The sequence below is a fragment of the Falco biarmicus genome, chromosome 12, assembly GCF_023638135.1.
Source record: "Falco biarmicus isolate bFalBia1 chromosome 12, bFalBia1.pri, whole genome shotgun sequence".
Classification (NCBI taxonomy): Eukaryota; Metazoa; Chordata; class Aves; order Falconiformes; family Falconidae; genus Falco; species Falco biarmicus.
Genome location: NC_079299.1, coordinates 7,692,983 through 7,720,619, shown reverse-complemented (window position 1 = coordinate 7,720,619; position 27,637 = coordinate 7,692,983). Strand labels below are relative to the sequence as shown.

General features: G+C 48.7%; 1 protein-coding gene across 1 annotated transcript; it reads right to left on the bottom strand.

The window, feature by feature from the left end:
* Window positions 1-510: 510 nt before the first annotated feature.
* On the bottom strand, window positions 511-27,637 carry DUSP10 (dual specificity phosphatase 10). The gene is made up of 4 exons (XM_056357393.1): window positions 27,435-27,637; window positions 25,051-25,890; window positions 5,881-6,258; window positions 511-2,757 (listed from the first exon to the last, which is right to left on the bottom strand). Exons 2-4 carry the CDS (start codon window positions 25,844-25,846, stop codon window positions 2,492-2,494), a joined length of 1,440 nt encoding a protein of 479 aa, XP_056213368.1. The 5' UTR covers window positions 25,847-25,890; window positions 27,435-27,637; the 3' UTR covers window positions 511-2,491.

Sequence of the window (27,637 nt, the reverse complement as noted above, 5' to 3'; positions counted from 1 at the left end):
AAACCAAGTTCTCCTTCCCATCACACCCAGGAGAGCTGTTCCCAGGCAGGTCTCTCGCACACTCCCCCCGGCAGAGCATCAGCACTATTACGCAGCGCTTGTGGGCACGAGCACAGGCTGCCAGGACCAACCTTCCAGCCAGCCCTCAGCCCTGCTGCAGCAGCTTTAGCTTCTCCGGCAAGAAACAGAGGTCTCCTAACCTCCTCCCTGCTACCAAATGACCTGCACCTCATAGAGAACACCTAGAAGGGGTTGGGCTCAAACGCAAGGCAAGGGGGCAAGGGCAGGGAGGGGGAGAGCACCTTTGCGAAGGGACCCCCTTCCTCCTGGAGCATGAGAGCTCCCAACCAGCAAACAATACCTTTCCCATCCAGCCACTCTCTCCATAGCCCCAGGAGTGGTCACAGCCCAAGATGTTTATGCGGCCCGGCCAGTGCTTGCTGCCAAGGGCGTCTCAGCAGAAGGACCAATATTCATCATAGAAAAGAAAAAAAAATTTAAAAAAATCAATTCCGGTAGAAAAATAATTTAATAAAGGGATAAGTTTCAAGAAATATCTGTATAGTAACAACATTTTAAGTAAAATGTCCACAAAAATATACACGTCTAATGTGATTATACAGAAGTTTTCTGACAGGTCCTGTTTTAAACTTGGTTCAGTCCATCTAGGTTTTCAGCTAGGAAAATCCTTCACTGCTATCAGACATCCTGGGATATATCAGTTTGCACAACAGAATCATACGGGAAATGTTTTCTAACTCATTTTAGGCTCATACAAATAAACTTAAGAGTGTAACAGTCCAGAAGAGATCAGGTTATATCATTAAAAAAAAAAAGTAAATACAAACAAAGCAAGCAAGAGTCAGCCGCCTAAGGGACATCAGCCCTAGAATACGCACCACACTTAACACTGACACAGCTGGGAAAGGAGAGGGATGAAGGAGAGATGGACAAGAGAGAGGAAAATCCCAGGAACTGTGAAACTGCTAAAGGAGGGGGCTATAGGGAGGCTAGGGAAAAGCACACACAAGACCAACATATTTCTAGAAACTGGACAATTTTGCAACATAGAAGATAAGCTAATTGCAGGAAGATGAAAAGGAATCAGTGGAGAATGTTTATTTCTTATTTTTCCAAATGGCTACTGAGCGGTAGAAGTAGCAGGTCTGTCCAAAAGAGCCCTCACCAGTAGTGCCAATTCAGCTGAACAGTTCCAAAACTGATGCACTTCCAGGACAGGAAAAAAATAATCCAGTTACAGAAACTGAAGGATGCAAGAATACAGTAGAAAAATAAAGAAAACACATTCCACCAGCAGAGGACAGGAACGAAACACTGAAGAGGAGATGCCAAACAAGAGATATCAGTTTTATCAGAGGGAGATGTACATTGCAACAAAAAGCAAAACAGGAAGAACAGAACAAAAACCCATCCCAGAGAAAGAAAATGAAAATTGTTAAAGAAATAAAAGGACGCACATTTTCCAAAAGATTTTTGTTTTATAATCAATTTTTTTTTTTACAGACAACTGAAGCACACCAATAATTTTGTGCGAAAAATATTTTTAAATAAACTTTGCTCGTTCTCAATTTTTGTACATTCTGATATACATATGTAACAAGGTTTATGGCACTGTAACCAGGATCAAAATCATATAAAGGAACAAAATAATTGCTCTCATTTATCCTTTCTGAACCAAGCCGGCTGCCGTTACACTATTAGACTTTAAAAATTAACTTCTTATTAGTGGGCAGCCAACTCTAATTGGTTTGAACACTCAAAACAAACCCCATATTATTATTGCACAAGAAGCCAGTGAAGGCATATGGCATAGAATGATCAAAGTCCCTTACTGTTAAAACCTTACATCCTGAAATAGAAAAATAGAACTGGAACATGAAACACGCCAAATAAACTTTTTTTTTCCTTCTTCTTTAGTTTGAGTCAGGAGTGTGAAAAGTGCCTTGCAGAATTTTTTAGCTGCTCCGATTTCCTTTGCATCAGTGAGCATTTTGCTAGGTTATCTTTAGCAAAGCCTTTGCAAAACGAAGGCCCATAGGTTTAGGGGAGGTTTTTTTCTGCTTTGTGTTGGCTGTTTGTGTTTTGTCTTCAACTTAGGTTTCTTCAGTCTATGAACCTGCACAGACTACTTAGCCATAAACTCTACAAGTAGCTGGAGAGGGGGGAAAAATAAAAAGAAAAGCCCAATATTTCTTCTTGTTTTGATTTTAAAAACTACTCCTTTTGCTCCGAAGCCTCCCTGCTCTGCCGGCATCTGGGAAGAAATCACAACAGCATCCCAAACACGGCGAAGTTCTTGGATCTTTTAAAAACCTTTCCTTACAAAAAAGGTTTTTACTCACAAAAAGTTTGCCACAAAACCCCCCCCTTGAAAGCTAAAAAGAAAAACCCACAACCCACCCATCACTGCCCCAAATCAGAGGAAGAATAGGTTAACCCCTTCATTGACCGCCTCCTCACAGCTTCGCCGTCACACGACGGTCTCTACGCCGATCAACTTTGGTGTGAGGATTCGTGGTGTAACACCGTTGTTTAGATCTTCTTCAAACTCCAGTAACTGCCCCATAAAGTTAAGGTTAGGGGAAATGATTGGTCGTTTGCCTTTTACAAATTTATAGGCATCCGTCATGGTCATGCGCGTGTGCTTCATTAAGTATGCAATAACTATGGTGGCAGATCGGGAGACACCAGCCTGGCAGTGGATGAGGAGACCTTTTCCACACTGATGAGCTTCTTCTGGAAACGAGAAAGGCAGAAGAAAGTAAGGGTTTTGCCAGTTTGTAAATAAGAAAAAGCTCAGTGCAATTAAGAGTAAAACTGTATGTGAGAAGTCCCTGTATCTGATTACAAGCACAGCAGCGTTTTCTCCCCCTCCCCTCCAGCCTGACTTCCTTCGGGGTTTCAGAGTAACTGAACGTGAAACACGCAGGGCGGTAACACCAAAAACCCTCCCATTCACCTTTCTCTGAGACCCCCTGCCATGCTGCCCATGCGTGCTGCCAGGCAGCAGTTATTTAGAGGTCAAGGCCCGTGACAAGGCAGCTCAGACTCCATCTCCACCTCTGTCGCAACACCGCTGTGTTACCTTGGCATCTCGACCTCCCTGTTTTTCAAAGCAGGGCACCACCTTTTCAAAAAACAGGTATTTTCAGATTCAATCCATAACAATACGTCTGTTTCAAAGCCCGATGCTTCGAGGCTTTTGCAAAGCTACTCTTGAAACGAGCTTCAATGGGGCACTCTGCTGCGTGTCTGCAACTGCAGGAGCTGGGTGACACGCACACACGCTCTCCACCAAGATGCACCTGGGCAGGATTTAGGGAGGACAGAGCCCCTCCAGCCACATACTAACAGGACACGAGAAAGAGAAGAGTCACTACTATATCATCCTCTTCTCCCACAGCACGCTTTTATAACAGGAGGTTAAACTTCCAAGATGTGACACTTCAACCTATTTCTTTTGTTTCAATCCACAGGAGGAGCACAAATTTAGTTTGCGAGTTTTGGCATGAATCCACCAATCCTACCCCACATGTTCAACCTGTATTGTGAAAGCACAAACGAAGCCAACTTCCCTCTAGACATTTTTGCCAGTTAATATTTCAGAAAGCTGAAACGCTCTAACGCATTTTGACACACTTTCCCAAAGAGTTTTTGATGATTTCACTTCCTATGGCTTTAGTCTTAGCTAACCCTGGGTTCGGTTGTGTTTTTTTCAAGACATATTTAAAGAAACATAGGCCAATGATCTGCTGTTTAAACATTTCCAAATCTTCTCAAATGCAATTTAAAGCTTACCCTGAGGAAGGGAAAGCTTTGACTTGTTACCTCCCCAGCTGGCTGGGTTTGCTATGGAGAAAAGTATTTCTCCATTGAGAGTTTGTTTATTAAAAACAAAGACAGACCCTCAAGCCATAATTATTACAAAGGAAAGTAAAATGGGGTTGGAAACCCTTTCTAAACCTTTTCAGAGCAAGACTGCTTCCTCTGCCCTTGGTACGGTCAGAAGCCAAACACCACCTTTGGGAGCCCTGATCCTGCATCTCACAGGGGTGCTGGGTGCAGAAATCTCCCTCCCACCCCCAAAGGGCCTCGACGGAGCTTTGCAGTTTCTTTACGTAAGCTAAACCTATTGCACCTCCCCATCTCAGTAAAGTTTAAGGTTTTACTGGATTTCTTGACGCAGCTTTTCTTCCCAAAGGATCAAAGCAAGGTTCCCTTCCCTTCACCCAGAAAGGGGCACTCACCTTCCCGCACACAAAAGAATCAGCGGTTTGGGGAGCTGACAGCACTGCTGGTAAAGCCAGAGGATGGGTTAGGCACACTACAGAAAATTTTGTTTTAATTATAGATCCTTTGGTGCTCTACAGCGTAGAGGACAAGCTCAGGGGCTCTGGGTAGAAGCTCCCAGAGGTAAGACTCAAACCTTAACGTACCCTCCATCTGAACCACAGCATAAGCAGTGCCCTACCCGTTCCCCGTCACTGCAGCAGCATGGGCACAGACCGCACGCACCAGCGCACAAGGACCCCCTGCCAACTGCCACAGCCAGGCTGGGCCGACCAGCCGTCTGCTCCAGAGCAGCCAGACCCTGCCCCCCGGCAGGAGCAGGTGGGCTCAGAAGAACATGCCAAGCTCGGACGTTGTGCCCTGGGACCCAGTCGCACAAGGGGGGCCCGATCCCTGCTGAGCCAGAGGGCACCTCCACAGAGCCAGCACAAGCAGGCTTGAGTTTCAGGAGCTGGGTACCCACACCCTGACTCAAGGGCCATGAACAGTGATGGTCTGGGGGAAGATGGCTCTGCACCCCCTTCATCACAGCGTCAGCTAAGGCCCTGAGCTGTGCCACAGCACAGAAGCACGCTTCCTTTGTCTAGCCCTCCACCATCAAGCCTGAAGAGACTTCGGAGCGATCAAAAGATGTTGGTGAAGAGATTAGCCCAGCCTCAGCACAAGAAAATATAATTACGTCAGTGGTTCCCCCAGCGTTATTTCAAAAAATCTCTCAGGACAGGGGAAGCACGAGGGGACATTCACTGTACTGCAAAACCTGGGCCCACAAACATATAGAAAAGGCCAAGGAAGGGAAGATCCTCAAAAGCTTCCAGTATCACGTGCTGATGTCCTCACTGACCAGCCTCGCTTAAAGAGGCCATCTGGCCTTAGCCTAGACGACCAGCCAGAGCCGAACACAGCCCTGAACTTGGCTTCGGGTTGTGGATCATAGCCAGGGTCAGAGCAACGTGGGTAACGTTGCTGGGTCATTTCTTCTGCAACCTCCCCAACCAGCTGCATGCCTGCGGTGCACGCTCTCACCCAGCCTACAGGGTTTAGAGGCTCATTAATACAAGCTCTCATCGCAATCCACCCATCCACACGCACACTCTGAAGTTACAAATCTAAGGGTGGAACAAGTGAAGTGTGAAAGTTTGTTAGCTTTCTCTGACATTAAGTTAGGAAAGACTCAGCCATCATTAAGAATAGTTACTATGAAAAAAATCAGCTGGAAGCCACTGTGGAAACTAGGAATGCAAAGGAATCAAGAAGAGGGGATGAAAAATGTCTCAAGTTTTCTGGGGTTTCCTGAATTTGGAAGCCTGGAGGTAGGCATCACTATCGCTGGATAAAAACTGTATCCCTGGGCTACTTAACTGGGTATGCCAGAGATGAGAATGAGCAGAAACAAGAGGTGCTCAGCATTTCTGACAAGCTAAACCAAAGTAAATACGGCCTTTTGCAGCCTTCAGGGTAGTTAGTGAAGTGTAAAATTCATTCTAGATTCTTGTAACAGGTAAGAAAGTTAAAAAAAAAGACCCAGACAACCAGAAAACAGGCGTATTTCCAGTCAAGGGTAATTACCAATGAACTCAAAAGCCTCTTCAAAATACTGCCTGAGATTCTGCTTGTTGCTGTCAGTGGCCGGGAGCCGCTTGTAGTTGAACATGCCTTTCTCGTAATGGTACAGGGGCAGGTGGGTGGTCACGTTGATTACGTAGCCTATGTTCATCCTCTGCATTTTCTCCAAGTCCTGAGCATCGTGCTCATTTCCGAGGAAGAGGAAGGGCAGGATGGGGGTGAGCTCAGCGTTCTCGATGTCTGGTGTGGTGGGGATGGACTGAGGTAGCGTGGGGGGCACGGCAGACGCACCGCCCCCTCCTCCCCCCTCCGGGCATTCTTGCAGCTGGAGGGAGTTATCGCAGAGGTTTTCGTGGTTCTGCTTGAAACCGCTGAGTCCTCCTGGGAAAAGAGACCAAGCAGGTATTTTGGTTAGACACCCAGAAGTCGGCGATGCTTTGGACCCACCTTTCTCAAGAGAACACACTGGGGCCACCAGGACTGGAGCTAGCTCTAATGTCCCCACCACTGTCATGGTGACTGATGCTGGGCAAGGCCATCAACAGCACGGTGGCATGAATCAGCGGCACACATTGTCCTCCCTTCCACGAGGCCGACTGCCAAGGAACATGCTCACAAACACGCCTCTGTGTGACACCAGTGTGTTGGGGCTGCCTCACCTATGAGCCCCTGAGAAAAGGCAAGAACGGGGGGAGGGGAAGGACGGGATGGGACAAAAGGCATTTTTCCAGGAAGAAAACTACGAGCAAACGGGCTAGCAGCACACCAAAGCAGAGCAGTTGGAACAGTCCTTTAGCTTTACCTGTCCACAGCAGATTTGCCTGCCAGGAGCAACCCCCCCATCCAACACACCCAGGGAGGGGTGGGTACAGCTCCCACCAGCATCGCTGCAGGGAACGGAACTGGACCTAGGCATTTGTGCAGTCAAACAAAGGAAAACCTAACAGCGACTGAGGGGCTTGCTTAACATGTGGCAAACAGCTCTCCTTTTTCTGCCCCAGTTGCCTGAAAATATCTACCAAGAGTTATTTTTAGGACATTAATATGGATTGGGAAATGGATCCGAGGAGGGAGGGAAAAGTCACTTTTTTGGCTCGTGCGTCCCCTGGCTCTATTGCACATCTTGTTGGCTTTTTCAAGCAGCATTCCCCCCCCCCCCCCCCGCGCTGTCTTTTTTTTTTTTTTTTCCCTTCAGGAGGGTGGCTCCACAGAACTGGAGCAAGAAAAGCAGACCTTCTTTCTACACCTCATTCGGCAATTACATCAGCCCCAGGCTCCCCACCTGCCCGGTTTCCATAGCGATTACACAAAGCACACAATGACATCAGCTGGCATGACATCAGCTCTTTGAGCACAAACAATACAAGAAGAACTACTTTGTGTAAGGCCTTTGGTAGGAGGCTGCGTTCCTGGGAGCCACTGATGTAATGCTAACAGGTGGCTCCTCCACAAGAAAAAGGCGGAAAGAGGAGAAATGCAACGATATATCCCCCCCACCTCGCCTGCAAAAGCACACGTTGATGTTGTACTAGGATACTTGGAGTCATGCACCACGTTGAGACAGGCCAAGTGCTCAGACTCAATTGCACTTGGTTAAATGCAAGCCAAAAAAAAAACAAACCCCAAAAAACCAAACCAAAAACAGGAGGGGGGAGAACTACGCTGAAATTACTAGAAAGAGCTACACTAGCCAAAATAAATGCTGAATGTCATCATCCCGATAATGTTATTTTAAAAAAAAAAAGTGAGAAAGGTTATTTGTCTTTTCCATGCTCTTTCACAGTGACCTAGTACAGAAAGACTTTAAAACAGAGCAAAACACGCTGTCACACGGGCTCTGGATCAGGCACACCAAAGGGTTTCAATGCTACGTGGAGTGCTGCAACCCCAGATGTCCACGTGGGTGCCCACAGTGCAGCACCCACCCAGGGACCACCTCTGTGCCCCACGCAGTACTCTATGCACATGAGGCACCCAGCCTAGGTACAGCCACCCAAGCCCCTCTAATACAAGTGCGCTTTTTATTGTCCAGGCTTTTGTCCTTCACATGCTGCTAGGAACTCATTTTCCCAGGAATCCTTGAATTGCCCACAAAACACAGAGTATTCCCCCTGCCTCAACAGCATGCTTGTCTTCAGCTGCTCCTGCTGTTCACAGGACACAGCGCAAACAGATCTGCCTTAAAGATCTGTACTCGCAAAGCTGTTACAACAGAGGACCAGGATAGAAGGAAGAGCAAGGACAAAAATCTGAGCTCAAGTGCCAACCACACCACCCGGCCTTGATGGGGTCGAAAAGTCTTCTCAGTTTGCTCAAGAAAAGCAAACAAGACTATGGTCCCCAAGCCAAAGACATATGAAGTCTCATCCAAAGCAACAGCCCCAGCCTGGAGTCTGGGTTAAAGGCTAATGCCCTAATCCACGTTCCTGTCCTTCTGCATAGGCAAGCAATCCTTTCAGCTTAAATATTGCTGTTTAAACAATAACCAGAGCATGCTGGGATTTTCAGGAAAAGCCCTGAAAAATAAGTGGCTTCAGTGACTCCAGATCTCACACTCATTTTCCATCTCTCCCGCAGCCTTCTGGGAGTAAGTGGCCATAGGCAGAGGTAGGATCCCATTGCTTCGTCACTCAGGTGTGGACACATAGATGGTGTGTCAGACACCATCCTGCATCACCAGCCACCTTGTAAGATACAGCTAGAGAGTCTAGAAGCAAGATTTTTCACCACCTGTGTTCTCCTTTTGGGGCCTCTGCCTGCCCTGCTAGCCAAGAGACACTATTACTCCTGCTACCAACTCCTCCTCAGCGTGAGCTTTAGTCCAGCAGATGAGAACAGGGAGGAGAGGACAAGAGACCATAACACTGTGCAGAGCTCAGTGTTATTACTGTACCCAGGAGACATCAAGAGGTACAGGGCAATCACCACCACTCCAGCAGGAGCATCACGCTAAAGGATGGGAAGGCAACCCCAGGTGTGCCACGTGGAAGATGCTGAACGAGCGGAGCAGCCAAACACACAATAACTCCACCAACAATTTTTCTCCTGACGTCTGCCAGTGAAGATGTCACCTTTCCTAATGTCAGCCCACATCCCCCCCGCCTTGTTCTCCCTCATATAAGGAGGGAGTTAAAATGTCAGTTCAAGCAATGTTTAAAGTACCATACCCCAAGCAACTCTCAGAGCAAACATCCCCGAAACAACACGTTCCTGGGGAGAGGATTACTAACCTGAACTGGCCGAGACATGTGAGCAAGGGGGGGACTGGACAGGTACCCAGAAAGAATGCAGCACGATGCAGTCACAGAAGGAAACTGAACTCTAAAGCCAACTGCAGGAGCTTCACTTGGATCTGCACTGCCATACGAGTCATGCAGGTCCCAGAACAGGATCCAGACACCTCATGAGTGCTGTTCCCTTAATCCAGTCTCAGCATGCTCACCACACACAATCCTTGCTCCTAGCTGATTTATGAGGCACTAGTGTAATTTAAATGGAGCTCATGCATGCACAACGCTCAGTTTTTTCTGAAATTTTGAGACTACTTCCCAAAAAAGGTCCAGCCATTCATTACGAACAGAAAGAATCAGAGGGACAGACTTTCCACATGAAGGTGCTTGAACACCCTGTGCATTGTATTTACATCTGTATCCCTTTGTCAAGCAACTGCTATTTCAGCACTTAAAGCAGGGGTCCTCAAACTTTTTAACCAGGGGGCCGGCACGCAGATGAAGTGGCAGGAGGTCATCTGCGGCTGCTTGGTTTCCCTCCCCAACCCCCGGCAGGGTGTGTGTGTGTCTGTAAATACCAGGGGCTGGACTGAGGACCCGGGGGGGGGGCGGGGGGGGGAGGGCGCGTATCTGGCCCACAGGCCATAGTTTGAGGACCCCTGATTTAAAGCCTTCATGCAGTGGGAGAGGAGGTGGGAGAGAAGAGGCCATACCCAGAGAAGGGGCCAACACATAGCTACTACAAGCCTGGTCATCTAAGAGTTGATCACAAAATTCCACAAGGACCAAGATGTATCACTGCTACTAACAGCAACACCAGCCCACAAGAAAGCTCAAGGCATGGATGCAGACTCCGCTCATGGTGTAACAGAAGCTGATCAAGCCTTCCCAAACCTGGGGCACGAAGGAAGTGTGACAGAGGGCAGAAACAGGGAGTATGGAAGAGCAGCATAACCTGGCCGAAGCCTCTCCCTAGCACAAAAGTAAGATGCATTTTAAAAGCAGTTTTTCAGCTGCTATTTGCAATATGCAAAAAGCATAGTCATTGTATACATACATACATTCGCTGTTTACAGGCAGCCTAAGCAGAGAGGCAATATAATATAGCCCCCAGGAAAGACCACCAGCACGCACAGCAGTGCTGTTTGAACAGCCACGGAGCCTAGACTCAGCTGTGCAGCCACCTTTGGTGACACACCAAGACACCAGCAGCCTGATAAGCAAATCTTCGATCTTCACTTCCCCAGAATGTCATGCCTGTAACCTGTCTCTTCTTGCTTTAAACATTAACACATTGCTTTAATAACCGAAGTACAGCAGAAAAGCCTGAACCACCCAGCCAGTCTGACGCTGCCCACACGTGGATGCAGAGAACATGCCAAGCGCTTTTGTGCACACAGTGCTCCGAAACGGCGGCCAGGCAAGCTTTCACAGGGGCTGAACCTACCCGAGTCTACACGGAGATGGACATGAAGGATGCCCAGCACACTGGGGAGCCCAAGGTATTTCTTCCATAAGGAAAAGAATCAATAAAGCAGGACGCTTTGTGGCAGATGGCCTTGCCTGCTATCTAGTGGAACAGGGTAAAAGACCAAGGGCTCTTGCCTGCCATTGATGCAAGAGCCAGATATTTTTGCACTTATTACTGCATCACATCTTCCAGCGTCCTGCCCTGCCGTAACAATTACTGAGACACAACAGACTTTGGATTGTCCAAGACCTCAAAACTTTTAGGAAGTTTCAAGTCAGCACTGTAACATGCTCCAGCTATTCACATTTGTTTGCTCAAGTTCTTTGGAGCCATCTAACCGTAAATATCTCAATGCTGCTCAAAGTCCCCCACCAAGCAGGCCCCAGGCAGCAGCTGCACCCAGATTGCCCAGCACAGAAGCCCCCCAGGAGCCCAGGGCTTGCACCAGCACTATGAGGCCAGGTGAGCAGCTGGATGGGAGCCAAAGCACCTCTGAACAAATAATAAAAAAAAAAACACAACCAACACCACCCACAAGCAGCATGGTGCTTTCATAAGAATCGTGCCAATCATGGTGTCTGTCATGTGCCACCAGAAGATGGCAAATAGAAGGCAAGGCAGGCACAAAGGTAAAAGCAGGTTGCTCAGTGCCTGCCATACAAGAGACCGTGACCTTGCACTAGAAGTGACCATCTTCAAAGCAAGCAAGGACAAAACCAGACCTTACCGGCACACGTTTCATACAACTGCTTTGTTGTTGTGGTTGGTTTTTTGGTGTGTGGGGTTTTTTTTATTATTTTTTTTTTTTTAAGATTGAAAATTAAAGCACAAGGAGTACAGCAACACCTGCCCTCCTTTTCTGTGTCTTCTTTGGCACCTCTTTCAACCATCGCTGCTGCTCTGTGCTGTGTGACTATATGCAAACTAGGATGTGGGTTTACAATACGTTTTGGTTGATTTGCAATATGTTTCCGATCTGGAAACAGGCTCTTACCCCACAGTAAAGGGAGTGAAGTGACCTTGTTCCCTCCAGTGAGGGCTTACAGAGAGGCAGTTACCATGAAATACCCTCGCCATAAAGCCATACCTTGCATTACCTCACTGGCGTGGCCATACTTTGTTCTGAGCATGGCAGGTACTGGGTGTTCCCACTACAATTACAAACAGGAACATTTTTATACATGACAGACTGCCCATGCAGGATCCGCATTTAGACAGAACACGTGGTCCTGGGAGACAAATAGACCTTTTATACAGCTTTCAAAGCTGTCCAGGCAGATTTCTGGATCTGCTCATCCTCGATTACAATACCACAAAGCCATCTCAAAAAAAAAAAAATAAAATAAAACCAACACACACGCAATAAGAACACAGATCCCAGGATGCTGTGAAGTATCAGCAGAAAATACATTTGGTCTGTAACTTCCCCTCCCCTCGAACTGCTGGGCTTTTGCAGGGGGAGCAGCAGAGAATTCCACAATACTGGGGTTCTGGCCACCAAAGGCTTCACTCCCTCAGGAACAACTCCAAGTTTTAGAACACCCACACTCAGCATGTGCCCCATCAGGACCGACACACCACACTGAGCCCCTGCAGCTGCGTTTGAGTGTGTTTAAGGTCAGTGTTACAGCCAGCGTTTGAGACAGATATTCAGACAATTGGTGCATATCTGTTTAAGATGACGCTTTGAATTTGTGCAAGTACAGCCTGTTCCTTTAAACCTGTGACCTCATTTATTTACATTACTGCAGAAAAGCACTGCCAGAAGCAACAGCTGATGACAGTCTCATGTATTTTTCCACTAAGACAACAATTAAACTGCTCCTGTGTTATTAATGAACAGATGACTTTGTGTCAAGTTGATTCAAAGTGCAGGATGCCTCAAGGTTAAGCAAACATGACTCCAGCATGTAAAAACAGAGGCCAGGTACTACCCAGCCACTTCCACACCTGGTGCTGCGCCTTTCCTCAGCTTGGCAGGAGGCTCCAGGCCCCGTCAGTGCCCAGAGGTCCTGCTGCAGGGTGGCACACTGGTGCTAAGCCACCCCCGCTTTAGTGCCAGCATTCCGGCTGGTCCCATAGCACGGGCAGGAAACTATGGACTGTAGCACCATACTTGAGTGAGATGCACTCACCTTTGAGCACTATGCTTCTGGTTTTGTTTTTTCCTTACTGTCACATATTCCTCACCTTTGGCTCAGGCTTCAGCAGGTAGTTTTGCTTTCCTTGTGCTGACCTTCACATGACAGGTTTACAGAGGGCTGAGGCTGGCGGAGCTCACTTGGAGGCAACCTCTTCTCCCCAGATCACACGTCTCTGGTAGAAGTGCCTTCCCACGCCACGTGAGCCAGCAGCGCAGGGACACCCCATGCGACATCGCTCCCCTCCGACACAGGTACGTTTTTAGTAGCAAATCCACTACAGGTTGCTTCCTTCCACCAAGGAAAAAAAGAACTGTACAGTCTGAAGCAGAATTCAGCCAGTATAAGCCAAATCCACTCCCAGGATGTGGACAACTGCCCAGGCCACCTCTTCATACCACCAACCAACACAGCCACGTCTGCAGAAGTTTATGGCTGTGCACAAAGGATCTTATATCTGGGCCATAACCAAACCAAAGGCTCACTACCTTATCTCCAATACCACCAGATGACATGGAAAGAGTAAAAGCAGGAGAAAAGCACCTAACTCTCCATATTTCTTCTGCAGCACTCCATTAGCCTTGAGAAGGGGTAGGTCTACTGCGAACCAAAGGCACCAGCAGGGAGGGCGTGGAGGCACTGGGGCTGCACCCCCAGAGCACGAGAGCTAAGCCCACCTTGCAGCGGAAGAGCTAGCCACCACACTGTCCCACAGCTGTTTGCTGGCACCGTTTTAACCATAGCAAAGATGGTTTGTGGTGAATACTGGGGACCATTCTCTGTTTATCCTGATGTACTCAAAGAAGGGATGCTCAAATTTCCTGAACACAAGACAGCCACTCTCCTTGTCCAAGCAGGGCTCCACTCACTGTGGTGAAGAACTGTCCTTCCCACACCTCTTCTAGAGTAAGAGGGCTAATCCAAGCAGGTCATTGTAGGAGCGCTCCTACTCTCCAAGACAGATGTCGTTCTCACCACAGCTGCTGCTGCTGAGCAATGCTCAGGGCTTGCCCTTACCACTGCAGAAAGCTCAACGTGGTTGAAAATACTGTACTTGACCATACCGTGGGAAGCTGAGATGAGAAGGGCAACTCCCTTCTGTCAAAAGGGGTGGGGACTGATCAGACCACACTCACCCAGGTGATGGTAGGAGTTGCTCCTTTGATTTCAAGGAAATTGGGCGGGGGGGTTGGTTGGTTGTGTCTATAACACTGGAAGGAGATTTATGTGAGGTCAAGCCCCCAACAGAGCACAGCCCATCCTCCTGCAGTACAAGGAGACCACAGTGACACCAGGACTGCTTTACACATTACCATTCCAGCTGTTAAAGAAAGGGGAGGAGAAATTTTAAAAAAATTAAAATTCCATCCTTTTTACAATGTAAGTATCCATATTGTCCTCAACAACCCATGCTGCCTTGGCTTCCAAAATCAAAGGCATAACTGAAAGTTTTTCTATTTCTATTGCTACCAGCAAGTAGAATAGGTCTAACTTCCCGGTCCTGCGAGTGTATTTCTCACCTGTCTGCAGGAGGTTCAGAAGACCCATCACAGGGTTTCTTTCCCTGTTGTCCACAGAGCATCAGCCTTGCTGCAAAAGATTAAGCTTTAAGCAAACATAAAAAGTAAAAGTAAACATAATTCACAAAAGAACAGCTTCCACCTAGATACTCAGTCTAATCTAGTCACTCCCTCTAATCAAGCTGCCAACAGCACTTAAAAAAAAACCAAAACAACCTCCTGCATTCCGGATAACTTGCAAGGTCAGGTTTTTTCCATGTGGGAACTACCCTGAGAGGTCAGTTTGTACACAGATTCTGGCCTAGAAGAGTTACAAGCACATCCTTGACAACTGCTTTGAGGTCCCTTTAGAAGTCACGAGCGTGATGCTGGATAAGGAGGAAAGGTCTCAGCACCGAGGCACATGTGCACACGTTTACACATTCCTTCTAATTCCATCTCACTACAGCTCACACCCCTTGCCACGGCACATCCTCTCCCGCTGGCCTTTGCGGTCCCCGGCCTCATCTGCTTTTATTTTGTACTTTGACACCAGGCACAGCACAGCCGGCTCTGTCCGAGGGACACATCCAGGGAAGCAGGGAGAGGTCTTGGAAAGCCCCTTCCGCGCTGTGCCAGCGATGCCGGCTCTGCCCAGCTCCACTCCCAGCTCCTCCTGTCCCACCACCACCTGCTCTCAGCCACACTGCCACACTTAACACACGCCTTGCTGCTTGTCACCATCAACTCTCACGCCTTCGCTTTTCTTCTTCTGAGGACCACTACGTCATCCAAATTAGTTCCGATTAGAAACAATCAATAACTTATTATTTGTTTTTTAACCTGCCACACTAGGGAAACTTTCTGGGTATTTCAGTTTGAGATTTTTTTTTAAATTTTCTCTTCCTTCAACTTTGTTTTTCCTTGGACCCTAAGTTTTTGGCCCAGGACACCCACACAAATCCCACATGTCCCTTCCCTACCCAACTCACCAGCTTTTCCAAGAGATGCCATTAACTTCTGGACTCCTCAGCAGCCTGTCCAGAAGCTGCTGTGAATACCTCTGTACCACATCTCTCATTTCAAGACACCGGTTCCAGCTTGTAACTGGAAATCTCCCTTTGCTGAGCGAGTACCGCATCTGCCCCTTTCAAAGAAAGGGGGAGACCGAGGGGCAAGGGAAGGAGCATTCACAGGACAGCATCCTTCAAAGCGCTGCATCATCCTTGGGGAGCAGTCAGGAAAGTGACTGGTACAAGGATTAAGCTATACAAGAATGTAAATAGGAACAAGACAAGAAACCCTACGTCCCAAACAGACTATGGTGACGATTCCGCAGCCACAAAGATTGGACTTACCCTCCCTGGAGGGCAAGCATTTATAGCAGAAACTCAAAATTAGACACATTACAACTTCTCATAGCAAAAGTATGCATTCCCATGGGGATGCAGGCTAACATAAAGTCCAATTAAATAATCACTGGAAATGTCGGCATAAACCCTGAAGGAATACATACTTCTACTGTGAAATGCTCCCACTGGAAATCATATTAACAAAAAGGTCATCAAGAAACGCTGAAGCTATGTACAAAGGAGGCAGGGGAAGCGAGGGGGGAGGGAACAGAAACTATTTTAATGCAGTAAAGATACCACAAATGGTTTTATATTGACAAAAAGCTAGGAGTTTGTTTTCACAGACAGAGGTAGAAAAGACCAGATTTGTCCAAACCACTAGGTTTATTTTGTTTTGGTTTCTAACCTACCACCAATTCTCCCCCTGCCCATCAATCACCACATGCATCCCTCAAGCAAGTGGCCCATTTGCCCAGGAGATGGCCAGCGGCCGGTGTGATAGCACACGAGCACAATGAAGAGGGGCTTTGACTCAGTGTATCTGAAAAGGGAGAGGGGTCCCGACACTGTGTCGGACATCTGTAATCCTGGATGCATAGGAGTGGACGTTTCTGTTTAATTTGCATGTTTTAGAGAACACTGACATTTTCATGGTTCAGCCATCCATTTATTCACTTTACCCTTTTAAGGGCAACCTCTTCAGGACAGCTTCTTTCCAACGACAGAACAGGCTGCTTTCTTTCTCCTGAGGATGAACACAGGCGCTCTTTTCCAGCCCAAGCTACTGTTCCTCCCCATCACGAACAGCAGCACTATTTGCATTAATATGCAATGAAAACAGGGTGCTGATACACCACGCCAGCATCTGGGAGTGCCATCCGTTCCTGTTGGATCTAAACTCAGAGTTCTAGAGTTTTTGGCTAGAAATAATAGCAACATCTGGCTCTGATTTGACGCTTTCCAGCAAGTTATTTCAAAGCACATGAAGAAAACCCAGAGAAAATAAAGGGTGCTGTCTCAACATATCCTAGTCCCACACTGTCCAAAAATAAAAGCAACAAATTACTGAAACTATCAGGGTGCAAGCCAGCCTCCACTCTGACACGAACTTCAGGGCCAGCCCTGGCAGCACTTAAATCCCATTCCTCATGATCAGGGAGGCAAGGCTGGTCCCTAAAAAACCCCAAAAGGCGAGAGAAAATTGACCCAGTTTGCATCTACATACTCCACAGTCAAGGGGAAGGGGAAAAAAAAAAAGGTGGGGGAGAGGCATATTTACAGAATCCAGAGCTAAATAGCAATCAAACAAGAAATCTCTTCAGCCAGGTCAAAACTAACCTGTGTCTCCTTGTCTCCACAGGCGAGTTAACACTAACGTTTCCCAGGAATCATAAGTATTGTGTTATCCCATTAACAGAGATGTCATGCTGCCTTGCAGGACTAACACAAACACCTATGAACCTAAGATAAACCATCACATTAAGTGGGTTTGCACCTAAAATAGGCCTGCAAGTTCTAAGCAGCAGCAAAATGTTTACTCTTTCCATCAGCTGAACAGACTCCCATTATATTAGCAGAGACCAAGAAGAATTAGAGCCTACCACTGACAGGGTACAGGCCAACTGCTCTAACAACATCTTTTGCTTTAAAAGACTATTGGCATATGTAACACTATATGTAAAACACTACTGGCATAGCACTTATGTAAGGCTTAATATCATGCTTTGGCGTAATAAACTGGAGACAACCAATTCAGCTGATGACAGAAGCCTGCAAGTTATCTTCTATTTTCCAAATCTCTTTCAGCCATTGTAAAAAAATAAATATGGTAATTCATGTGTGGACAAGGAATAACATTTGTTCTTTTTTTTTTTTATTACCTTTAATTAGAAGCAGTTCTTCTCTGTTGCAGCAAATCTAGTGGGAATTAACCCAGGCGTGCCGTAGACTTTTTAAAACTAGAGCATAGTAAAAGAGTTGGAACTAATGTGTTCAAATCACTGTATTATTACTATTCTCTTAATTTATTTTTTCCAATTTCCTCCTTCAAAGCCATTATCTTGGAAACAGAGTGATGCATATGTGCAAAGCAGCATCTAACCGTAGTGGGAGCAGCGGCTCCCAAGCCCTCCCACCCACTGACCGCATTCATGCTGTGTGTCCCCCGCAGCAGGTGATGACAGATTTACAGCCACTCGGACTGCACTAACCCCAGAGCCCTCCAGTGGGGACAGCCCCAGGCGGGGGACACATGGGCTGGCTGGACCCCAGCCAAGGGAGCTAGACAAGGCTAGCGTTGCCCCAGGCAGCGGGAATTGGAGGCTCATTCCTTCAGGACAAGAGGGACTTGGTGGCACCCAGACCTACAGGGTCCCAGTTGCTCCGCGCAGACTTGCTGGTTCAGGTGTCCCAGGGGTGTGTGTGCAGAGACATGTTCTTAGGGGCACCACTAAAAAAAAATAATAAAGTGCCAGGAGATCAGAAGCTTGCACCCCCCCTGGACCTTGGTCTCTTCACTGGGAATGGACCTTTCCTTTCCAAAGGAGGTAACCTGCTCAGCCAAGCGGAGAAAGACATGAAAACAAACCTTGAATTTCTAAAAGAACAAAAACCACCTAGAGGCAAATCAGAGCCTACAGTTTATCACTTCAGCTAAAACGCGCTGTTAAGGGAAGAGGGGAAGGGGGTGCTGCCAAGTCTGTCTCCCACTTTCTGCAGCAGGCAGCTGCGTTGTCCCAGGGCACCGCCGTGACGGTGGATGAACCTGGGTCGGCCATGCTTGGCACTGACGGCAGCGAGAGGAGCCTAGTGTTAGAAACCGCGCAAAGGATAGAAAAAGAAAACCCAGGCAGATTAAAATGACTTATCCAAGGCCTCGCAGCGAGTCTGCTGTGTGTGCTTAGTCACAGAGCAAGAGAATAACTATTGCACAGCCTTAGCCAGAGCTCCCAGGCCCCGAGACTGCCCTGCTACCTAGGCACGGTACAGATACCTCTGGCCAGGTTACTCCCCTCCTGCAGCCCACGGGAGAGAGGCTTACTTCTCCCATCTCCCCTCGCCTCCTTCAAGCCCCAAAATGCTGCTTAACAGTTCCAGAAGCAGGTCAGAGACCACCTTCTGGAGGGACACGTGCTCCTGGGGAACCAGCACCTTTCAGAGATGGTGAGGACACACCACATCCAACCTCCGGTTGTTTCGGGACATGAGGCTGCCTTAATCAGAGACAGTAACTGAAGCAAAGAGTTTCCTGTACTAAAAACCTCACAGAGCATTAAAAAAACCAAACCGCAACAAGCCCCCACAGCTTCACTAAAGCGTGGGGCATTGATCAGCCACCCTGCACAGAGACCACAAGCACCCCAGGACTTCCCAGCTGCAGAAATAACCCCGCTGACCACCCCCACCCCCCCCCCCCCCCCGCTGAGGGGCACAGCCAGGACTGCTGGCCAAACCCGAAGGCACTGGTGCACATGTGAGCTTCACCACCACAGCCGTCAGCATCCACGGGACCAAGGCCAGAGGAGAGGCCAGCCAGCCACAGCAAGCGCAGCGCCCAGGACAGCACCTTATCCAGCCTCCTCTCAATGGGACTCTTCCAGCTCTGACTTTCAGGTAAGGTGGGGAAAGGCGACATCCATGACATCAACTGCTCTTCTTCAAGCCCCAGTTTACCAAACACCTTCATGGTACCAAGAACCTCAAAAAAGTTTAACTTTTACAGCAGAGGTGTTTAAAAACTGCTGAAGACAGATTCAGGTGACTGCCTAGAAACAGAGCTCCGGGTAGAAAACAGCTTGTGGTAATTCAGGTCAGCCTTGCAATTCCTGTAGCCAGGACTCTCCCAAGCCCACCACAGACTTCCCAGACAAAGCCAAAGCACCACACATATTCTTATCTTTTGTGCAAAAGGATAACGCATTAGGTCATCTTCACAGATTACCATAAGTTATTTCTTTAAACTGCATGAATTCTATAGCCCTGCAAGCCCATGCTGAATATTTGAAAAATAACACTTCCCTCCTGGTTGGCCAGTAAACATGCAAAACAGACAAATGTTAAGACTGTGTGCCTGCTGCTCCTATTTATGGCATTTCTTCACTTCAGAGTTGCTTTCATAAATAAAAAGAATTAATTATAATATGGCTTTTTACCAAGTAAAGAAAGAATCATAGCCTCAAGACAAGCGGCTGATCCCCCACTTCAGATGTTTTGTAAAGACAAGGTGATCTCACTGAAAACTTTTGTGCTCCTAAGCCTAGGAAAAACATTGGCTGCTGCTTTGGAAGGCAAACAACCCACGTATAGCTTTGAAGAAGAAAAACAACCAAAAAACACACACAAACCCAAAACCCCAGAAGGTCCACCTTTATCAGTTAAGACCACTGAAACCTCAAAGAGAGCTACTCTTCCACCTCTCAAAAAGGCTGTGCTCACCTTAAGGATGAGAAGCCAGAAGACACCAGCAAGGAACTCTATAAAGGTTCTACTAGTCATGTCTCACCTCCAGCAGGGTAAGGGCAGCACACGAGGCACTCAGCTAATTATAACCCAGTGCCTCCTGCCTACCAGCAACGCTGCAAGGGATGTCGCCCCCAGTTTAAAGAGAACTGGAGCCACATTCTTCTTTACAAGCAGAGGCATTTGCCTAATGTAACAGTTTGCATACCCTTGGAAGCCAAACCAAGAGTCAAGAAGCAAAGCTGGAGAGCTTAAAAAAACCCCACGAACAGGAAAAAAAAAAAACAACCCTTCTTGTTCCCCTCTTTCCAAGGCAGTGTCACTGCCCTCTTCCCCTTCAAGGCCAGTTAAAATGTGACAGGCACTGTGCGAGCCAACACTTGGAACTCTCAGATGCCATCGTCTGGGAGGGGGTGCTACACTTTCCATCACTGCTGGACAATCAAAGTTTAGAGGCACACTCCTGCAGCTGCATCTCCTCAAAGTCCAGAAAAGACTGGCCTCCAACCACACTATTGCCCCTATTATCTATATGCAAAAGGTATAGACACACACAACCAGTTTTCAGGTGTTGTGGCCAGTAAGATTATTCATTCCAGTGGAGGAGGAGATGCTTTTAAGCTCCAGCAATCAGTCTGAAAACTGAAGGTGAAATCTCAGCCCCACCAGAGCCAGCCGAAGCTTCCCCCCCCCGCGTGACTGATAGGGTCAGATTTCCTCAGCAGCGCAGCAGGAACATGCTTTCAGTTTTAAACACACTGGACACTTCACACACAGTACTTCACACTTAAAAATACACATTTCCCTATTACAACCATGACTTAATAATTATTCAGTGCAGATCTCTGGTGGAAGTGAGTGCCAGGCACGTGTTTTGTCGGTCAGCTGGAGTTGTTGAAGATCACGTCAAGTTTTACTCTCACACTTGTGCAGTGTAATCCAATTAGGGTTTAAAGTAACACCAACACTGTTAAATTATGCTATTAATAATAATAAATAATGTATTTGCAACAGATTATGACCAGGTCAAGTATTCCAAAGGCAGCTGATCATAGTGCTTTACATGAACATGGGACAGCATAAAACAGGTACTTATTCCCTTTATAGGTGTCTCTATCCTCTGTAGTTGTTTCAACTTTGCTGATCAGTGACTTCAGCGTGGCAAGAGAACCGAAGCTATTCTTAGACTGTGGCAGAAAGCACGAAGTGGTTTGCTGGCAGGTCTTACACTCCCCACTACAATGACAGCAAGTCACTTCATTTATTTCCCTGTTAGATGAGCAACAAGACGACTGAAAGCCAGAGCATAAATAAGCTCCTCAGACCAGGAACAAGAACAGAGAAGCAACCAGCTGTTATCACCACCAGCCGGTTCCTCCCCATCCTCCTTGCTGCAGTCCAGCCACCAGTTCATAGCACATGGGGGAAAAAAAAAACCCTGATTATTTGCCAAATTTTTCACCTCTGCTTTCGAGTTTGGTGTTTACCTGCAGTCAAACACAGAAGCCTTTTAAAAAAAAACGGAACACAAGACTTCAGCAGGTTCACAAAACTCCTGCTATTGAGGCTCAAAGGCAGAGAAGGAAGGGCAGGATGAAGACAATTCCACCAGGCACCAGCCAGGGAGACAGAGGCAGCTCCTCTTACGCTAAAAGCTGTTGAAATGTGTTGGCACAAATATTTCAATTTTTCATGTATAGATTTAATTTAACTTGGAAGAAGAGACGCTCAACTGCAAACTTAAAACATTTCATTCTGTGTAAAATAATACTTTCCATCTGAATGCAAATGAATTTCCCACTTCCTAATTTTAGGTCCCAGTAGCAAACTCAAGCACACAAACCCCCCAAGGCTCCAGGTCACTTTTGCTATGAGCGGAGGTGCTCAGGGAAGGCAGAGATGCCTCACCGTTGGGTTTGCAGGGTAGAAAGGGGCACAACCCTGCCAAGGAAGACTGCAGCTACTGAGCCAGCATGGGGCCACACCAACCACGCTCTTCCTCCCCAAATTCAGCAAAAGCTTTGCCATTGGCCTCAAGCAGAACTGACACTGGGTTTTCCTCCTCTCCTTCCCATTGCTAAGCAAAAGGAAAAAAAAAACCAAACACACACAAAAAGAAAGGCCTTTAGGTTTCAGTAAGCATGCAATACCATGGTCTAGTACAAAGGTGTGTGGGTGCAGGGGAAAACGTGACTTCTTCCTATTTTGTATACAAAACAGACCAAGCAGCAGCTTCAGCCCTGACAGCTTCGGCTGCCTAGAGCCCATGTAGCAGCACTGTGAAGTACATGATTTTTATTTTATTTTTTTTAAATACAGGGTTTATGCCTGTCTCAATTGCTGTTGCGCCTTGCGAACAAAGAAATAAGCAAATCTTTGCTTCTAAAGAGCTTAAATCAAAATTATGCAAATGTTCTATTTATGACAAAAAGGAAGGCTGTGTTAAAGGAAGCAGCAAAGAGAGGCTTGGATAGGAACAGCGGTCTTCAAATCCCCCCATACCACGGCATACATAAGACCCCAACACCCTCGCCACAGTGCTAGTTTATATATTGGTCTGCTACATTAAAAATAAATCAGACCACCTCTTTTTAACTTGAGCCTAAAAAGGTGCCCCATACATACATTTATCCAACAGAGCACGGCCTGGCCTTTGGAAACAGCAGAGTTTCTCTGCTGCTTAAAAAGACTCGGGCACCTAAAACCAAAATGCAGGCAGGGCCACGTTGCTACCCCAGCACACTGTAAGCCAGAGCTGTAACTCAACCCTCAGCGCTGCCGATCGGATTCGCCCCACAACGCGACACCACGCCACGAAAATGGCAACGGGGCCGCCGGCTGACAGGCGGCACCAAACATGGAGAAGGTGGCACCGGATCAGGGGGACATGAACTTGGACAGCCAGGCTAGCAACCAGTGTTTGCAAACACAACACCGGGGATCAGATGGGCTGGCAATAAATTAGGACCGGATTGCAGCGAGCAAAAGAAATTACTGGAAATAGATGGAGGCAAAGAGGGCTCCCCAGCTAACCCCCATTTCATTTCAGTGCCTGAACCCAGGGATGCACACACGCCAGCTCCAGGGCTGCTGAAGCATGATGGAAAAACCACTATCTGACAAGTGGAACTAAATAACGAGCCCTTCCAGCACCACTCCTCCGGCCGGGAAACTTAACCACAGCCTTCCTAAATGCTGCTTTATCCTATGCTTGACTCCAATCGGCCCCAGTTTGAGCCCCACTTCAAAGAGGGGGGAGGAGAGTTAAGATGACGGGGGATGCTCTTTGCTACACATTTCCCAAAAGCCCCAAAAGCAAAGGATGTCTTCTAGCATGCTTCCAGGTATGTTGGAAGAACAGTCTGGGGAGGGGATTTCTGCTAAGCAGGTCTTCCAGGCAGATGCTGATATTTGTCAGTAGTTGAAACCAAAAAACAGCCCAAGCAATCCCACAAGCACTCTGTTAAACCCAGCACCGTGCCCAGGGGCAGCTACCAGCATTGGAAGATGAGAACAGGTACTGCCCACGGGGCCCGACAGCTCACTGCTGCCCAACTATGGCTCTGCAGCTCTGTCCCAGCCAGGATCCTGCTACAGGTACTGAAAAACTGCCAGTTTGAGGCCCAGAGGAGCTTCAATGTTTTCAGAGTAACACAGTGGAAAACCGCCTTCAGCATCCCACTTTCCCAAGGATACGAAGATTTGCAGACTACAACCATGTATCTCATTGCAAAGGCTGTACAACAGTATGATTACCACCAGAAAAGCAGGACTTAAGTAGTAACCTCACTCTGCCAAGCACCTCCTCTCCCTCTTTTACAGATGAAGAGCACCATCATGACCAGAGAGACTCAATAAAAGCATACTGGAAACCTGCAGCAAGTATCAAAGCAAGCCCAAAATGACCATACACTTGCTGGGAGCAAGGAGAAAGTTCAGTGCAATTTTAAGCTTCCACATGATATACCCACAGAGGAGTATCTCACAGGACCCTTAACTCCTCTAAAGCTATGAAACTAACAGAAGGGGATAAACTAGCTGCCCAGTCCACATTGTGCAGGCTGGAAGTAGTAAGCTGTACAGAAAAATTAAGTGAATTACAGACATACAGTAAGTATAAGCTAAGCAACAAATCCTTCCACAGCTCCCCAGGGCCACAGCCAGTCTCTGCCAGCCATGCCTCTGACTGGCGTGAACACCCAGGGGAAAGGAGACTCAATCTAGAGGGCAGCATTGTTATAAATAGGAGGTGCAGAATAAAGTGAAGAAAGGGAAGTGTCCTTGGATGCTGCCTTAATTGGTGGGGCTCGTCTACCCCTAAGCATTAAGGGATAGGCCAAACACCACATTAAACCAGGAGCCTTTACCAGAAAACCATATATATATACAAGCATGCATACATGTAAACACAACAAATTTCAGATCACTTTTTAGACAAAGTAGCTCCCTCTGTCCATTATTCTGACCCCATACCACCATAACAAGGCTTGATCGCTCCTCAGGGTCTGCTCACTGGTCCATGATGCAACGCCTCAGGCCAAGCGGCCTCCCTCGTCTTTCTTCCTCCCTTCTACTCACCCACTGCTCATCTCCAGCACCCATGAGTTCAGTTCTATACAGACTAAAATAAGGCTGCTAAGTAAAGGTCAGTCTAACAAGCTAAGAGAGAAGTACACCCTCCTGGACCTCTGCCCCTTGGGTTATAAATACACAGAGCAAGCACTGGGGGAAATTCTTTGTCTGCACAGACAGACACCAGGAAGCACGTTTTCTCCTCCTTCCAGTTCCCACCCCCTCTGCTACTCAAGGACAACAGTCAGAGAAAAGCAAGCATCTCCCTGCTACCAGCTCCATGACTTGTCCATGGAAGGCATGTGCTTTGCCACCGGTCACTCGAAGCACACAGGCCTTCCCAGAGATAAGCAGACACTTTCACAGTTCAACCATCAGCAAGGCTGACACCAGAGTACTCGCGCGGCAAAGCAAACCATGAGACTAGGCGTGGGCAGAGAGGAGAATTACCTTTTAGGACTAGGGGTTCCTTGCCCTCTCGCTTGAGTGACTCCAGCACTATGTGGAGTGGCTGGGAAGGCATTACTCTGCTTGGCTCATTGGTATTCTCATCATAAACTATGATTTCTTTGGAAAAGATCCTCTTGAAGGAGTCCTTGCCTTCCCGACAGGAGATCAAGTCCAAGACTGTGATCTTGCCCTGCTGGAGCCTTCTCCGGCTGATCTTGTCAGAACAGTTAATGTGGACAGCCCCTTGAATGTGGCTCTTATTATACTCCATGAACGGCCTGCAGTCAATGATGACAGGCCCTTGGTTCTGTTGGTGGCTCTTGCTGCATTTGGTCATCTTCTTCGCCAGATCATTGGGGTAAATGATTTTGATGCTAGTGAGTTGCTTGGTGGTGCCCGAGACTGGGCTCCCCACCCCACCCAGTGGGCTCAAGCTGCCAGCGTTCTCATTGCTGTTGACCATTTGGTTGGCAGGGCAGGTGGTGGAGGCTCCGGCGCCGCTGGTGCTCGCTTGAGTTTGGGCCTGAGTGTCTTTGTCGTACGTTGCCACAGTGCAGCAACTGGCACTGCTGCATCCACAACTCAGGGAGCGTGCAGAGCCGTTAGATGAGGGCATATACGTGAGATTAGCAGTCTTTAGGGACACGACAGCTGTGCCGAGCAGACTGGAGTGGCTCTCACCGGCAGAAGAGGCAGATTCAAGATAGCTAGAGTCTAAACAAAGGTTGAGATCCTGAGGTCTCACTGGCCTTGAAAGTGCCACTACTACCCTGTCGTCTAAAGGAGATGGAGGCATGAGGAGGCTGAGCACTAGCAAGTTAAGAAGAACTCAAGATCACCCTGCAAAAAAACAACAACAAACAAACAAAAAAACAAAAAGGGGGGGAACGGGAAGAAGAAAAAGATGATGAGAACAGATCATGAAATCACATAAGCTCGTAGAAAGAGCAACTTACTTTGCCAACATCCAGTACCCACGGGTAACAACCCAACAACCCCTTCTGACAGTAGCTGCCAAAAAACCTTTTCCAATCCCACAGCAAATACTTCAGCTATCTGCACGTGTGCACATGGCACGCAGAATACACACGACTAGCCTGGACTGTGCAGCTACACCCAGGAGGAGGCATTTGTCTACATGCAGATGGTGCTGAGCTATTCTGAAACCCCAGGCTGCAAGGCATGCAACTGATAATGACAGAGAGGCACGTTCTCTTGTTCCCATCACTTACTGCAAGGGAAGCAACTACCGGGCTGACTCTACTACTGGGAGGAATGTACAAGAGCTGAATGTGTCAGTGGTGATGTGCAACTTTTCCAGCAAGCTGGAACAAAATTAGCTTGTGAGTAAATTCTCTGAGAGGTTACAAACTTGAACACAAAAAGCTAAATTAAAAAAAAAACAAAACAAAAAACCTGGGAGAAAACAGGAAAATGAGGTTCTGGAGAACTTCACGAAAAGCAAGCACGCACCCTGCACTTCCATCACCCGGTTAGGGAGGTGACTCCAGCCCCAGCCCCGGGAAGGCTGCTGTCCCCCCGCAGTCCCGGAGGCAGCGGCTCCCCCCTGCCCAGCACACTTCACAGCTTCTAGAAAGGGGGGGCCCCTCGCCCCAGCCAAGGTCAGTGCCCGCCCAGCCCTGGCCCTGCCGCTGGCGAAGGGGCAGCGCACGGGATCCGCGACCCCCCGCTCCACTAGCGGGGGAAGGAGCCACCGAGAGCGAAGCGGCCGGAGGCAGCCCGGCCACGCCGCCCCCTCCCCCGCCTCTCGGGGGGCGGCTCGGCTCTCGCCGGGGAGCGCATCCCAGCAGCGACTTCACCAACTCCAGCGGCTGCCCCGGGGCGGGCGGCTGCCCGTGCCACCGGCTCGCCTCCCCACCCAGCCCCGCACCGGGCCCGTCGGGAAGGGGTGCGGGGATGCCCCAGCCCGAGGAGCGCAGACCCCCGCCCGGGAGGCGCTGCCAGCACCCGGCAGCCGCTGCTGCACGGAGCAAACCCGCGGGCAGCGGCGGAGTGCAGCGCACCGGTGCAGGCGGAGGTCCCGGCCGGCGAGGGGGGACGGGGGGGGCGTCCCAGCTGTCCTCGCCCTCCCAAGCGCCACCCCCCCACCCCTCCCCGCTGCTCGGGAAAAGGACAAACGAGCCCCGTGCGCCTTCGCCCAACGCGCCTAAAATCCATTGAATAACGGGGGAGCGCGGCCGGCTGCCCCGGGCTGCGGCGGGGACACGGAGCGAAGCGCAGGAGAAGCGGAACCTCCAGCTGCGCCCCGGAGCGCGGGGACCCGGGACGGCCGCCCCCCGCGCAGCGGGCCGGGCCGGTGCTCCCCGCCGCGGCAGCCGTGCCCGGGCTCCCGCAGCCGCCGCGTCCCACTTCCCCGCACTCACCGGCGCGGTGCGCTCCGGCCCGGTGCCCCGCGGTGCGTGCTGTTGCTGCCGCTGTTGGTGTTGGTGTTGCTGCCCCTGTTGGTGCTGCTGCTGGTGGCGGCCGCCGTCGCGCCTCGCGCCCGCTGCCCCGCGCGCCACCAGCCCCGCGCTCCGCGCGCCGTCCGCACCATCCTCGTTACTTTCTCTTTTGCTACCGCGTAAAT